The sequence below is a fragment of the Notolepis coatsorum genome (genome assembly GCF_963971535.1).
Source record: "Notolepis coatsorum genome assembly, chromosome: 16".
NCBI lineage: Eukaryota > Metazoa > Chordata > Actinopteri > Aulopiformes > Paralepididae > Notolepis > Notolepis coatsorum.
The window spans coordinates 42,523,836-42,538,130 of record NC_140180.1 but is presented as its reverse complement, the minus strand read 5'-3'; the positions used below and the strand labels follow the sequence as shown (position 1 = coordinate 42,538,130).

The 14,295-nt window shown below is 42.0% G+C and overlaps 1 protein-coding gene across 1 annotated transcript in view; it reads left to right on the top strand.

Moving 5' to 3' along the window:
* tnmd (tenomodulin) overlaps positions 1-12,749 on the top strand; it is a 96,079-nt gene extending 83,330 nt beyond the window's left edge. The window contains exon 7 of the mRNA XM_084331836.1: positions 11,723-12,749. Coding sequence (XP_084187962.1) covers positions 11,723-11,932 — 210 coding nt within the window. The 3' untranslated portion in view covers positions 11,933-12,749. The remainder of the gene's footprint in view (positions 1-11,722) is intronic.
* The last annotated feature ends 1,546 nt before the right edge of the window (positions 12,750-14,295 follow it).

Genomic DNA, 14,295 nt, shown 5'->3' with positions numbered 1-14,295 from the left:
GGAGAGGAGAGGAGAGGAGAGGAGAGGAGAGGAGAGGAGAGGAGAGGAGAGGAGAGGAGAGGAGAGGAGAGGATGACAGGATGCGTTTTCCTTAATGCCAAGCAAGCAGTGCAAAAATGCTTCCGCATTCGTCACCGCACGCCAGTGCGGTAAAGCGCCCTTCTTTTCAGACAAATGCTACCGTGCGTGCACCGGCGGCGGCGTGCTCGCTCAGGTGCGTGCGTGCGCCGGCGTGCTCGCGCGAGGTGCCCGCGCATGCGCATGAGATCCCGCCCCTTATTCAGTATCTAGAAATAGCTCAATTGGCAAGGCCACATGGCTGTGGATCCTATGGCTCGTTTGCTGGCGAGTTCGAATCCCATCGAAAATATTTTTTAACGTGATTTTTTTTTAACGTGTATTCTTTCGCCGGTTAAGGTTAGGCATGGTTAAGGTTAAGGTTAGGCATTGTTTCGGAGTTGGTTAAGGTTAGAACGGTTAAGTTTAGGCGCTGTTAAGGAGCTGGTTAAGGTTAGAGTTTGTCAAAGAGAATGGCAATATAATTTCTATGGTTAAGGTTAGGCATGGTTAAGGTTAAGGTTAAGGTTAGGCATTGTTTCGGAGTTGGTTAAGGTTAGAACGGTTAAGTTTAGGCGTTGTTAAGGAGCTGGTTAAGGTTAGAGTTTGTCAAAGAGAATGGCAATAGACAGCCTATTTCCGCGCGACCTGGGCGCTGGGCGGCGGAAAATGAAAGGCGCATTACTGCACGCCACTACGGTAAATTTTTGCACTGCTTGCTTGGCATAAAGCTACACGCTGACAGGATGGGAGAGGAAATGAAAGGAGATGATAGGAGAATAGATGAAAGGAGAGGAAAGGAAAGGAGAGGTGAGTGGAGGAAAGGAAAGGAGAGAGGAAAGGAGAGGAAAGGAGAGCAGAGGGGAGGAGAGGAGAGAAGGTGAGATGAGAGGAGAGTAAAAGAGAGGAGAGGAGGCCCTGGATATCTTCTGACAGCACTGGAGGGATGGCACCACTGCCCTTGACCCATATAGCAAGGATGAGCCTCCAGTTGGACATTGCTCTGGACTAGAGTAGTAGTAGTAGTAGTAGTAGTAGTAGTAGTAGTAGTAGTAGTAGTAGTAGTAGTAGTAGTAGTAGTAGTAGTAGTAGTAGTAGTAGTAGTAGTAGTAGTAGTAGTAGTAGTAGTGCGTGCGTGCGTGCGTGATTATGCGGGTATCTGTGAGCAGTGTGTATGTGTGTGTATTTATTTTAGGGTTAAAGTAGGGGCATGATGTTTCAAGTTTCTTTAATAGTTGTCATACAGAAGTACAGAATACTTTCATACAAAATGCTTCTTACTGTTACGCTCCAGAGACTGTGCTAGACAAGATAGTATCAAATAACATAGTATAGCATGTAATTTAGAAGAAGAAAATGAGGTCACAGTGTTCGGTATAGACATATGTACAATGTTCTGAGTTACCATATAATATACAATACTATGCAGTGTACTAATGTACAGTACTATATAGTGCAAAGCAGAAATGGGAACCCTTGCCCCCTCTATCCAGGCCCCTATCCAGTTAGGACCAGGCTAAAACAACATTCCCGCAGTGGGAATGATCCACTAGAGATGAAGGCCAACACAACTGTAATGACCCAAAAAGTTTCCATTTTGAGAAGTAACGAACAGTCAACCATAAAATCACGTGCTGAGGTAATATTGTAAATAATGGCAGAACACAAGGTGCACACTTTGTTGGCGCTCACTTCTATTAATAAAACAGTATGGCTTTTAGAGCTAGGTCCACACATACAATATGGATCATATACTGTAGCTAATAGAAAAGGGTGAGCTATTACATACCAAGTAACTTGTATGTTTTTACCTCCTTGCTAGCTAAGGTTAGTAACCATGAAAGAGCTGGGTTCTATAGTAGGGCTGCAAAGATGATTTGAACAAAATACGATTAATTTGATTATAAAATTGTATAATCTATAATTATTTCTGTAATCAAACCATCTATCATTAATCCAAACTGCTCCGCGGTGAACAAAGCAGCATGGGCCATTTAGTGCATCCTAGCCTGGCGAACCAAATCTTGCAGGTTTAGCGCAACGTGGCGACACAGACACACAGACGGTACAGCACATGGATGATTATTCGGAACGCTCCCAACAAGGGTAAATGAAACATTGTAAAGTGTGGTATTTCTTCCAAAAGGTTGGCAAAATAACAAGGTGCATTATACCTTTTGCTAAATGTAACTTGCATAACTTGCGTGGGTCAGGGACTACAGCCCCCTCAGCATCGACGGGGCACCGGTTGAGAGAGTGAACAGTTTTAAGTACCTCGGAGCCCACATATAAGAGAATTATTAAGGACTCCAGCCACCCAAACAACTGCCTCTTTGAACTGTTGCGGTCAGGCAAGCGATACCGGAGTCTCATGGCAAGCACAGAAAGACTCAGAAGAAGCTTCTATCCCCAGGCCATCAGGTTGCTCAATGAACAATAACACTATGCAACAACCATCAAATGCACTCACAACACACACATCCACATGCACACACTCACTTTAAACAAACAACACACTGCAGCACCCACTCTCCACACTTTAGAACACCTAAACACACTTTATATTTATTGGTAAAGGATTTGCACTACAACCCATACCTCAGTACACCTTACTGTAAATTGTACCTAAATTGTACCTCATCCCATTTCTGCTTTGCACTATATAGTATTGTATATTAGTATATTGCATAGTATATTGTATATTGTATGGTAACTCAGTTACTCTATTCTGCATCGAACATTGTACATATGTATATACTGTACGTCCGCGCTGGCAGGTGAAAAGATGTGACAGGCTGCCTCCTCGTGTACCGGAGGGGACACGTGATGCAAGGCTTCTATCTTTCCTACAACCGACCAGTGGGGGGCATATGCGAGCAACATTCAAGACAGGGGAGGGGAGAATTGGAAACACGAAATTGGGATGGGAGGAAAAAAATTTAAAATTAGGAGAAAAAGTGGATGCAAAAAAAAATACATTGTGTGAAGTGGTGATATCTTGACATACAGTAGATCACAGCACGTGTTTCAAGACACAGGTCTATACGTGCCGTTGACTACATTGCATAGTATGAGCCAGACATGTTATCCCTGGCATTTTAATTTGATGTCAGAGAAAATATGATGAGAGATCCACAGTAAGATTTAATAACACAGCCAGGCATGTGCTTCATGCCCGTGCAGGAAGGCAATCAGTGTGTGTGTGTGAAATAACTCCAAATTATGATTGGTTAGATGTTAATGAACGACTAACAAAGTTTTCTACTTGACAGACTCATTCATATCATATGGCTTGTATTGTGTGTGTGTGTGTGTGTGTGTGTGTGTGTGTGTGTGTGTGTGTGTGTGTGTGTGTGTGTGTGTGTGTGTGTGTGTGTGTGTGTGTGTGTGTGCGCGTGCGCACGTATGTGTGTGTCTGTGTGTGTGTGCAATGAAATCAGATGCAGCGAGAGGATAATGACTTTTACTCGTCATTAATGATGCTTGTTTGTGAGTGACTGCCCAAGATTTCCCAAGATGCACCATTCTTATCACCAAAGTGTCCCTGTGGAGACTGGAACTCAAAGCTAAAGTGATTAATATGCGCCCTCCCTTGGAAAAGGATAACTTTGATTAATTGTCTCTGAGGTACATTGCTACCTATTTGCTCCTGTTAGTTTGATCAACGCACAATCATTTGAATAAAATATTTCCCTAATTTCCCAGCCTGAGCTTAAGCGTTTCAGCAGCGTCACAGGCTGCGAGGAGCTGATAACATGAGCTGATAACATCATCAATGGTCCACTGGCAGCTCTCGGCGTTGTTTTTCTTACTAGATTGTCGGCTGGAAGCTGATGACCCAAAACTAAAACAATGCCTTTTACGCACCTTACAGATCAACCTTTTCTTAATTTTATCCCTTGTGTTTTGTGCGATTTAGTCCATCATCGGTCTGAACTGTTGAGATACCAGTGGATTGGATCCCATTGCTGTGTTTTTTTTTAATGCTGATTGTGAAGTTGTTGTTAGAAGACAATACTGAACTGTTAGGAATCAAGGTAAGAATGTTGAGTCCAATTGTAGAATGGAAGAAGGAGGCGGAGATGGTGTTGCTCTTCTCAAATATTGTGTTATTTTATTGTTAGAAACACAAGAGCGATAATAATGGAACAAGAAAGCATAAACGTAGCCAGGCTACAACTAAGAAGAAATTAGGAAAGAGACGAGTACTCAAGCTTGAGAATAACTTAACAAAACATAATAACAACACCGGGCCAGATATTCCACTTCTGCCCGTGGACGACTGCTCCCAGTAACACTGTTGAAGAACCGACAACAGACAGGAGAACAGAGGGTTACTATAAAGGGCAAAATACCCAGCATACATCACACAGTAATTAGTGACATAACACAACAGGTGACAATCAATCAGAGATAATTGCAGAGACAGGGTGAAGTACTCCAGGATGGCAGTAGGGCTTCCACTCCTGTGAGAGGATAGAAAGCCCAAACGTTACACTGAACTACAAGTTGCTCAGTAGAGGCAAACATAGACCAATGAAAGCAGATCTCCCCTCATTATTCATATCGTTAGCCTCATAGCATAATTGCCTAAGTAATTTTTTGGCCAAATTGATATTTCTGCCTAACTCTACTCTCCTCACACTGCTGCACCACCCTGGCTTAGTGGCTGTGTCCCCCCAATCAGAACCTTGTTATTTTAAGAATCCCTTTCTGCCTAACTCACTCGGTTGACTTGTGCCAAAATTTGTTTTTTCTTCTTTTCCGAAAGTCTTGAAAAATGACTTAGGCAATTATGCTATGAGGCTAACGATATTACACTATTACACTAGCATACTGTTACACTAATTTACACTAGCACACAATTACACTATTACACAATTACACTATTACACTATTACACACTATTACACTAGCACACTATTATACTAGCACACACCATTACACTAGCACACTATTACGCTATTACACACTATTACACTAGCATACTATTACACACCATTACACGAGCACACTATTTCACTAATACACACCACTACACTAGCGCACTATTGCACTAGCATACTATTACACACTATTACACTAGCATACTATTACACACTATTACACATCATTACACTAGCACACTTACACTATTTCACACTATTACAAACTATTACACTATTATACACTATTATACTATGACACAATTAAACTATTACACACTATTAAACACTATATACTATGACACTATTACACGATTACACACTGTTAAACAATATTACACATTACAAACTATTACAGGGTAGCTTGTTTGCAGTCACGTGATTCCAATGACAATGGCTAAATTCAGATGATGGGCGAGAATTGAAAAGCAAATGAGTCACAACGTATGAAAGGTATAAACACAAAGTCACAACGTATGAAACATGTAAACACAAAATCACAACATATGAAAGGTATAAACACAAAGTCACAACGTATGAAAGGTATAAACACAAAGTCACAACATAATGAAAGGTATAAACACAAAGTCACAACGTATGAAAGGTATAAACACAAAGTCACAACGTATGAAAGGTATAAACACAAAGTCACAACGTATGAAAGGTATAAACACAAAGTCACAATGTATGAAACATGTAAACACAAAGTCACAACGTATTAAAGGTATAAACACAAAGTCACAACATATGAAAGGTATAAACACAAAGTCACAACGTATGAAAGGTATAAACACAAAGTCACAACGTATGTTGGACGGGATCCTTATGAATAGGAGTGATTCCTCAACTGAATTGAAATCCTTGTCTGCTATTGAGGCCTGAAAGGTTTGGGAAGAAAAGAGGAAATGCAGCATTACGAACGGACGAGGTCACGATTAAATGTTTCTGTCTGTAAGAGACTTGAAACTGAAGGGAGTCTTTCATTTCTGCGGACCAAACTCACGGATCGATGGTAACGTTGACTTACAAGAGTGTGCTCCTCGAGCTGGCCCCTTGGAGTTCCTTTGATGTGCTTTTCACCCGCAGTAGCCTAATGTTGCTGGAAAAAAACCTACTTTTGCTACATTTAGAGCCACACACAAACACAATGAAGTACTTGGTATCATTATCTTCCCAATGCTAAATGCTTGGGTTGCTTTTTTGAAGATTCAGAGACAAGATGGTGGAAAGTCCTTTTGTGCTAGTTTAGACGATATTACGAGAGAAAAGTCATAGAAACAGAAAGTCACAACACATGCTGGACGTGATCCCAATGTTATGAAGAGGAGCGATTTTTCAACTGAATGGACCTGTCTCAAAACCCTGCCCTCTTTTCTTGATCCTCCAATCACAGCTGTCGCTTACCTCTGACTTCCTCATACAAACAAAGTTTGTACGAAGTTTGTACGAGGAAGTCAGAGGTAAGCGACAGCTGTGATTGGAGGATCAAGAAAAGGGGCAGGGTTTGAGATAGGTCTAATGAAAGACTTGCCTGCTATCGATGCAGTAGACTAATGTTACCTTGTCCTCCAGACATCCTTCGAGTGTTACCTTGTCCTCCAAACATCCTTCTAATGTTACCTTGTCCTCCAAACATCCTTCTAATGTTACCTTGTCCTCCAAACATCCTTCTAATGTTACCTTGTCCTCCAAACATCCTTCTAATGTTACCTTGTCCTCCAGACATCCTTCTAATGTTACCTTGTCCTCCAGACATCCTTTTATTTTAATTTTTTTTATCTTTTTCCCCCTCCATTTTTCCTCCGATTTTCTCCCATCCCAATGTTAGTCGTATGCCAATTCCCAATCCCTTCCTGGTCGCTGCGCACTTACCCCCCACAGTCAGATCATCTGGGAGAGTGGAGGCTATCACGTGCTTCCTCCGACACACGTCCAGCCAATCAACCGCTTCTTTTCACCTGGCAGCGCGGATCCTCCCCGAGAGGGCGTAGCGTGTGGAAGGATCACACTATCCCACTCAGGTCCTATCCGCGCTTAGCAGGCGCCCCGACCGAACTGTAGGAGTCGCTGTTTACAACGACCCGGACCCACCCCGCCAGCTTCTCCCACCCTCTAATACAGCCAATTGTATTAGTGTGAACGGCCAGCCAAGCTGGTGACAACCCCGGTGACAGCTCCGGGGTTGGTGACGAACGCAATCTCCACTACGCCACCTAACCGCCCTCTCCAGACATCCTTCTAATGTTACCTTGTCCTCCAGACATCCTTCTAACGTTACCTTGTCCTCCAGACATCCTTCTAATGTTACCTTGTCCTCCAGACATCCTTCTAATGTTACCTTGTCCTCCAGACATCCTTCTAATGTTACCTTGTCCTCCAGACATCTTTCTAATGTTACCTTGTCCTCCAGACATCCTTCTAATGTTACCTTGTCCTCCAGACATCCTTCTAATGTTACCTTGTCCTCCAGACATCCTTCTAATGTTACCTTGTCCTCCAGACATCCTTCTAATGTTACCTTGTCCTCCAGACATCCTTCTAATGTTACCTTGTCCTCCAGACATCCTTCTAACGTTACCTTGTCCTCCAGACATCCTTCTAACGTTACCTTGTCCTCCAGACATCCTTCTAATGTTACCTTGTCCTCCAGACATCCTTCTAATGTTACCTTGTCCTCCAGACATCCTTCTAATGTTACCTTGTCCTCCAGACCTCCTTCTAACGTTATCTTGTCCTCCAGACATCCTTCTAATGTTACCTTGTCCTCCAGACATCCTTCTATCATTACCTTGTCCTCTAGACATCCTTCTAATGTTACCTTGTCCTCCAGACATCCTTCTAATGTTACCTTGTCCTCCAGACATCCTTCTAATGTTACCTTGTCCTCCAGACCTCCTTCTAACGTTATCTTGTCCTCCAGACATCCTTCTAATGTTACCTTGTCCTCCAGACATCCTTCTAATGTTACCTTGTCCTCCAGACATCCTTCTAACGTTACCTTGTCCTCCAGACATCCTTCTAACGTTACCTTGTCCTCCAGACATCCTTCTAATGTTACCTTGTCCTCCAGACATCCTTCTAACGTTACCTTGTCCTCCAGACATCCTTCTAATGTTACATTGTCCTCCAGACATCCTTCTAACGTTACCTTGTCCTCCAGACATCCTTCTAACGTTACCTTGTCCTCCAGACATCCTTCTAACGTTACCTTGTCCTCCAGACATCCTTCTAACGTTACCTTGTCCTCCAGACATCCTTCTAACGTTACCTTGTCCTCCAGACATCCTTCTAACGTTACCTTGTCCTCCAGACATCTTTCTAACGTTACATTGTCCTCTAGACATCCTTCTAATGTTACATTGTCCTCCAGACATCCTTCTAATGTTACCTTGTCCTCCAGACATCCTTCTAACGTTACCTTGTCCTCCAGACATCTTTCTAACGTTACCTTGTCCTCTAGACATCCTTCTAACGTTACATTGTCCTCCAGACATCCTTCTAATGTTACATTGTCCTCCAGACATCCTTCTAATGTTACCTTGTCCTCCAGACATCCTTCTAATGTTACCTTGTCCTCCAGACATCCTTCTAACGTAACTAAAGAAAACAAATGAGAGCATACAGAAGTATGGAGGCAAACTACTTTTTAGCAGTTGCTCCACAATGATTGATTCTGGTTGGTTGTTGCTATAACTATCCTGTGGATGAACCTAGTGACAAATATTCAATGCAGCAGCGCCTCTCGACGTTAACGTTATGGTTTTTTACTTAACGTTGCTACATTAACCACTCTCAAAGTTTGGTTCTGGAAGGTTCAGATCTGTGGTCAAGAGTTTGGTTTGAAAGTGAGCAGGAATAGCATTTTAGGCTTAATGTTAGCATCACTCAATGACATATAATTTTGGGGCTGAATGATAAACGGGCTCGGCTTTACACTAACACTTTACACCACCACACAGAATTATGAAAAAGGGTCCATTTCATACGCTATGATGCTTAAAGCACTATTTAAAAGCACTGGGTATATGATTGTTTAATGCTTTTTGAGAAAATTGAGCTTGATTATAATGTTTGTTAATGCCCTTCCTATTTTATCTAGCTGAGGTGGTAATGTTGTGATGATCCACCACAGCTGAATAAATGTAGAGGAAACACTGCTGTTATTTTCTCAGAGATCAGTTAAATTACCTCAACCAAGGAAATTATGGTTTTGCCGTGTGTGTGTGTGTGTGTGTGTGTGTGTGTGTGTGTGTGTGTGTTACAGTGCTGTGATCACTGCCTGCCCTCCATCTGCAGTTTGTGCCACAGCAACGCAATGACATGACGCCATCTGCAAACAACCTATTATACTATTACACAGTATTACACCATTCAACTATTACACATTACACTATTACAGTATTACACACTATTACACCATTGGGTGGAATAAACCTTTAAAACTATTTGGATGGAATAAACCTTTAAAACTTCAAGTTCATCGACAGCTCTCATAAGTCTCAAACGGCTCATGAGATATGAAAGGGGGCGTCATTAATAAATTAATTCATGAATGTTTCTAATGCATAGGTATATCAACAACAATAGGTTCACTATGGCATGTTGTAACCAGTTGTCAGAGAGCTGATTACCAGCGAGCCTGCGTAGCAACGCCCTCTTGCGGTCATACTGAATATGTATTTCAATGGCCAATGGAAATGTAATGAGTTCAAGTTCAAGTTCAAGTTTCTTTATTAGTTGTCATACAGAAGTACAGAATACTTTTATACAAAATGCTTCTTTCTGTTATGCTCCAGAGACTATGCTAGACAAAAATAGATAAATATAAAAGAAAATAAGTATAGCAGTATAAAATAGAAGTCACGTACGTAGACACAAGTGTTCAGTATGTACATATGTACAATGTTCAATGCAGAGTAGAAGTAACTGAGTTACCATACAATATACTATACAATATACTAATATACAATATACTATATAGTGCAAAGGAGAAATGGGATGAGGTACAATTTAGGTACAATTTACAGTAAGGTGTAATAAGGTATGGGTTGTAGTGCAAATTATTTACCAATAAATATAAAGTGTGTTTAGGTGTTCTAAAGTGTGTAAAGTGGGTGCTGCAGTGAGTTGTTTGTTTAAAGTGAGTGTGTGTGTGTGGATGTGTGTGCTGTGAGTGCATTTGATGGTTGTTACATAGTGTTATTGTTTGTTGAGCATCCTGATTATATAGAATAAAGACTGTTGACTCTTGCAGATTGAAATAAAATACTTGTTGTTGACTGATCTGAAAAATATTCCAGAATCCAGGTCATTGGCCTGCTGTCTGCCTATGAGCAACATATCACCCAAATTGGTCTTGTAGTTTGCGAGATTAGTTGCGGGGTGAAAGACAGACACACGCAACCGATTCCACAATCTCCCCAGGCTTCCGCCTAGTGGAGATCAGCTGCAATATCTGCAACAATCTACATCATCCAACTCCCTGTACATTGCTTTGAGGGACCCACAGCAATTACTTCACAGAAGCTGCAGCTACAGTAGTTAGACGTCTTTACTACCGACAGTTAATATAGAATGAAGATTGGGAGTCACTGCCATGTGTTCCTATGGGTCCTGTACTCTTAAACACCAAGATGAGACAATGACCTCACGTTTTCTATTCCCCTCCCCGGACATGTATTTTGTTCCAGACTGTTGAAATTAGCTGACTCATCGTAAGCACCGCTGAGAATTACGCCAGTTTATTCGAGACATGACAGTTTATTCCGACGCCATCAAGTCTTTCATCTGGACTGTAACTAGATAGTGCTGGATTGTCACAGTGAATTAATTTACTATGGGATATTCAAATGTGGTTAAATGTGTGCCCAGGGCAACTGCCACCTCAACTAGGAGGGCAAGTTAAGTGGCACTTTGCCTGAGAACCATTCAGAGTTCTGATCAAAGGCATGGCACTCAACCCCATAGGGTCCACAGAGGGCATGCACCAACCAGCACAATGGAAAAAGCCAAGGGCCATTAATTCTATCCAATTTACCTTTCGTTTGGGTTTCATTTGGCCCCTCTATAAATTCAGAGGCAGCCAGTGAGAGCAAATGAAAGGATCCTTGTTAGGCGATCATTACTCTGCTAATTGCTTTAGGAATGTGCCATCCACTTAAAGTCAAGGTTAGAGAGAGGGCGCCAGGATGTAGAGAGCTCTAATTTGAATGCTCTAATGGAGGCAGGCAGCCATTTTGGTGCAGAATGCGGGCAGTGGTCAGGGCAGTCGGAGGTCAGAGATGAAAGAAATAGCATAATTATCACGGTAACCAGCAGCTCCAAAGTCCCTTTGATTGAAGTCGGCCCTCGCAGAGAGGCTGAGAAGGCCGGGATCAGAGATAGAGCAGCGAAAAGCCAAGAGTAGTGCTACCTCTGGCATAATGGAAAGGTCAAGGGTATTATATCATGTTTTATGCTCCTGTAGCTTAAATCAAGGCGGGCCACTTTCACCTCTATCTTGATCCCTTTGTCACAGACATTGCACATGGCCATACTCTGCACGCACGCATCGCACGCAACATCAATTCTGATCTTTTCACTTCTGTTTAGCTTTTTCATATATTCTCCCGACCCACGGCCAAAGCAGGCTCATCAATTCACACAATCAAATCCTGTGTCTCTGTCCTTGCCTTGAGAGGACTAGTATTCGTCATGTGTGTGTGTGATTGTGACCCTGCTCTATCCTTTGTCTTTCACAGAGAGATATTGGACTTGAGCTGGATAACCGTCTGGATGATAATGGCTATTGTTGCCAGCACTGTCGCCAAGGTTACCGCTACTGCCGGCGCTACCACGAGCCCCTGGGAGGCTTCAACCCTTACCCCTACTACTACCAGGGAGGGCGGGTCATCTGTCAAATTGTCATGCCTTGCAACTGGTGGATCGCACGTATGCTGGGAAGGATCTGAGTGGAATATTGTGTCTGGATACACACATGTTTACGTAATTGATGGCGCTATTCTGCTTTGATCAACATTATTCCAGACAACTAATGATACCAAAACATACCAAAGCATCCCTTAAACACAATGAAAATTAGTAAATTGACTGTTAGTCTACTGTGTCTACATATAGTCTACATCATGTTTCCAACGTGTGAATGAATTAATCATTTAAAAAGAGATATTACCGTTTTTTCTTTCGTCAGCATTTTATTTTGTGTCTAAAAAGGTTTTGATTGTTTCTCTAGATATACTGTAGAGTCTGAAAATCAAGCCTGTGTATACAATGCAGGCTGTTTGAATAGAACTATTGCATAATATTATACAGGTATAGATGTAAAACAAGAGTCAGAGTCGACTTTATTCTATATAATTGCTGTTTTATTCTGCATTGATTTCAATGCATGGTCTTCAATAGCGCTACAATTGAAACAGACTTATCTTGACTCATATCAGTGGCAGGATTAATGTAGTAAATGTTATTTAATCCATAACGTTGTCCATTTTGTCTGCTGTCAAGTTGGAAGAATCCTCCACGAAAGGAGTGAGAAGCTCCTAAATGTAATCAATGTTCTGTCATCAGAAGAACCGAGGAGGTATTGAAAAGCAAGCAATGAATAAACAGAAATACGTTTGCTGATTTATACCGAAGGGTTTGCCTCAGAGTTTTCCCCACACATTTGAATTTCCATTTTTAATTGTACCAATATAAATCTATTGTTGGAAGAATGTCACTCGTCTCCATTTGTTCTATGTAGAGATAATCATTAAATTCTAAGACTAACCCTGTGCTGTGATTTACTGGAGACTGGAGGATTAATGGACAAATGCATTTACCAGAAAGGTGCCTGAGTACTTCACCTGCATAGATCTGAATCTGGCTCATTCTCTGTGTCTCTCTCTCTCTCTCTCTCTCTCCTGTCATTCTTCAGTGTATTATCCAATAATGGAAGTGTTTAAGATTAAAATATATGGTACAGTATTCCTGACAAGGAGATGCAACCTATTGTTTTCTTGTTGCCTCCTCTGACCGGCTCCTCTGTAAGTAGCCTACAGTTCCTACGTTGACTAATACTTACGCCGAGAAAATGGATCGGTTCTACTGCTTTACTGCCTGCCATTAGACTGAAAGACCGAGGGTTCGATCCCTTGCCAAACACCTCTATTGGGCACATGATTTAATAGGATTACTGAGGGGGTAAGACCTGCAACTCATGTATACTGTCCAGGTGATATACTAGCCCATTAAGACTCAAACATAGTCCAGACAGATCCTGCTGCGCTGGGGTCGGTGCAGACTAAAGTGATGCAACAGTGGACCTTAGTATGGGCATGTCCGTGCACCGCTCGATTTCTCTGTCCGCGTGGAGCACTCACGTACAATATGGCTCGGCGGGCGTACATGCTGTTCAAAGGAGATTGGTGGATCAAAGAGCTGGTACGCCTGGACTATGAAAGGAAAATTACTGCGGGCTGTCTATCTGCCTAGTGTATGCGCCCTATATTTCAAGACTATGGCTGAGCCTTTAAGCTACCCCACACACAATAGTCTGGTTTCCAACAGGACCAGCCATTGCTTACTTAATTTGCCCCCAAAACACTCACTCAACCTACCACAAAACATGTCTGTGATTCTTTTTTGCAGCTTGTTGCTAAACTTGCCAATTTAGAGCTTTCAGTTCTGTGCTCTAAGCTTTTTGAGTTTGCGCTAACAAGCCCCACTTGGCCTGTCGGTTGTTCACCGCTGGAACTACAAATGCACAATAACAACTAGTGTGCAGGCACTTGAATGCAAAGTGTCTCAACATTTCAAATAGGGAGAATCCTGAATCTCTGAATGACTTCCTCAAGCCGCGTTTCGGGACATTTGAAGTTGAGCTTAAAAAGGGCACTTCACCAGAAAACAATGCTGATTTATTTAGCACATATTCACACACATCCAACAACTCTAAACAGTTTTGTACACATTCATTTAGTTTGACAGTTATTGAGAGTAAATGAGTTGTAACATGGACACCAGTGATGCCATCGGGGACATTCAATCCTCGTGTTGTGTTAATTGCAACTCCATGAAATGATGTAGATGAAAAAACAGCAACACCTTGTCGTATAGGGACTGCTACCTTATTATTTCATTGAGCTGTAATTAACACAACACAAGGATTCAGTGTCTCCGATGACATCACTGGTGGCCATATTCAAACTAATTTACTGAATAACTGACAAACTAAATTAATGAGTCCAAAACTGGTGTCCTGTTCCCAGGTCTTCTCTGCCTCGTCCCTACGACTACGAACTCACCAGAGCTAATTACCTCAATAGAGCACAAC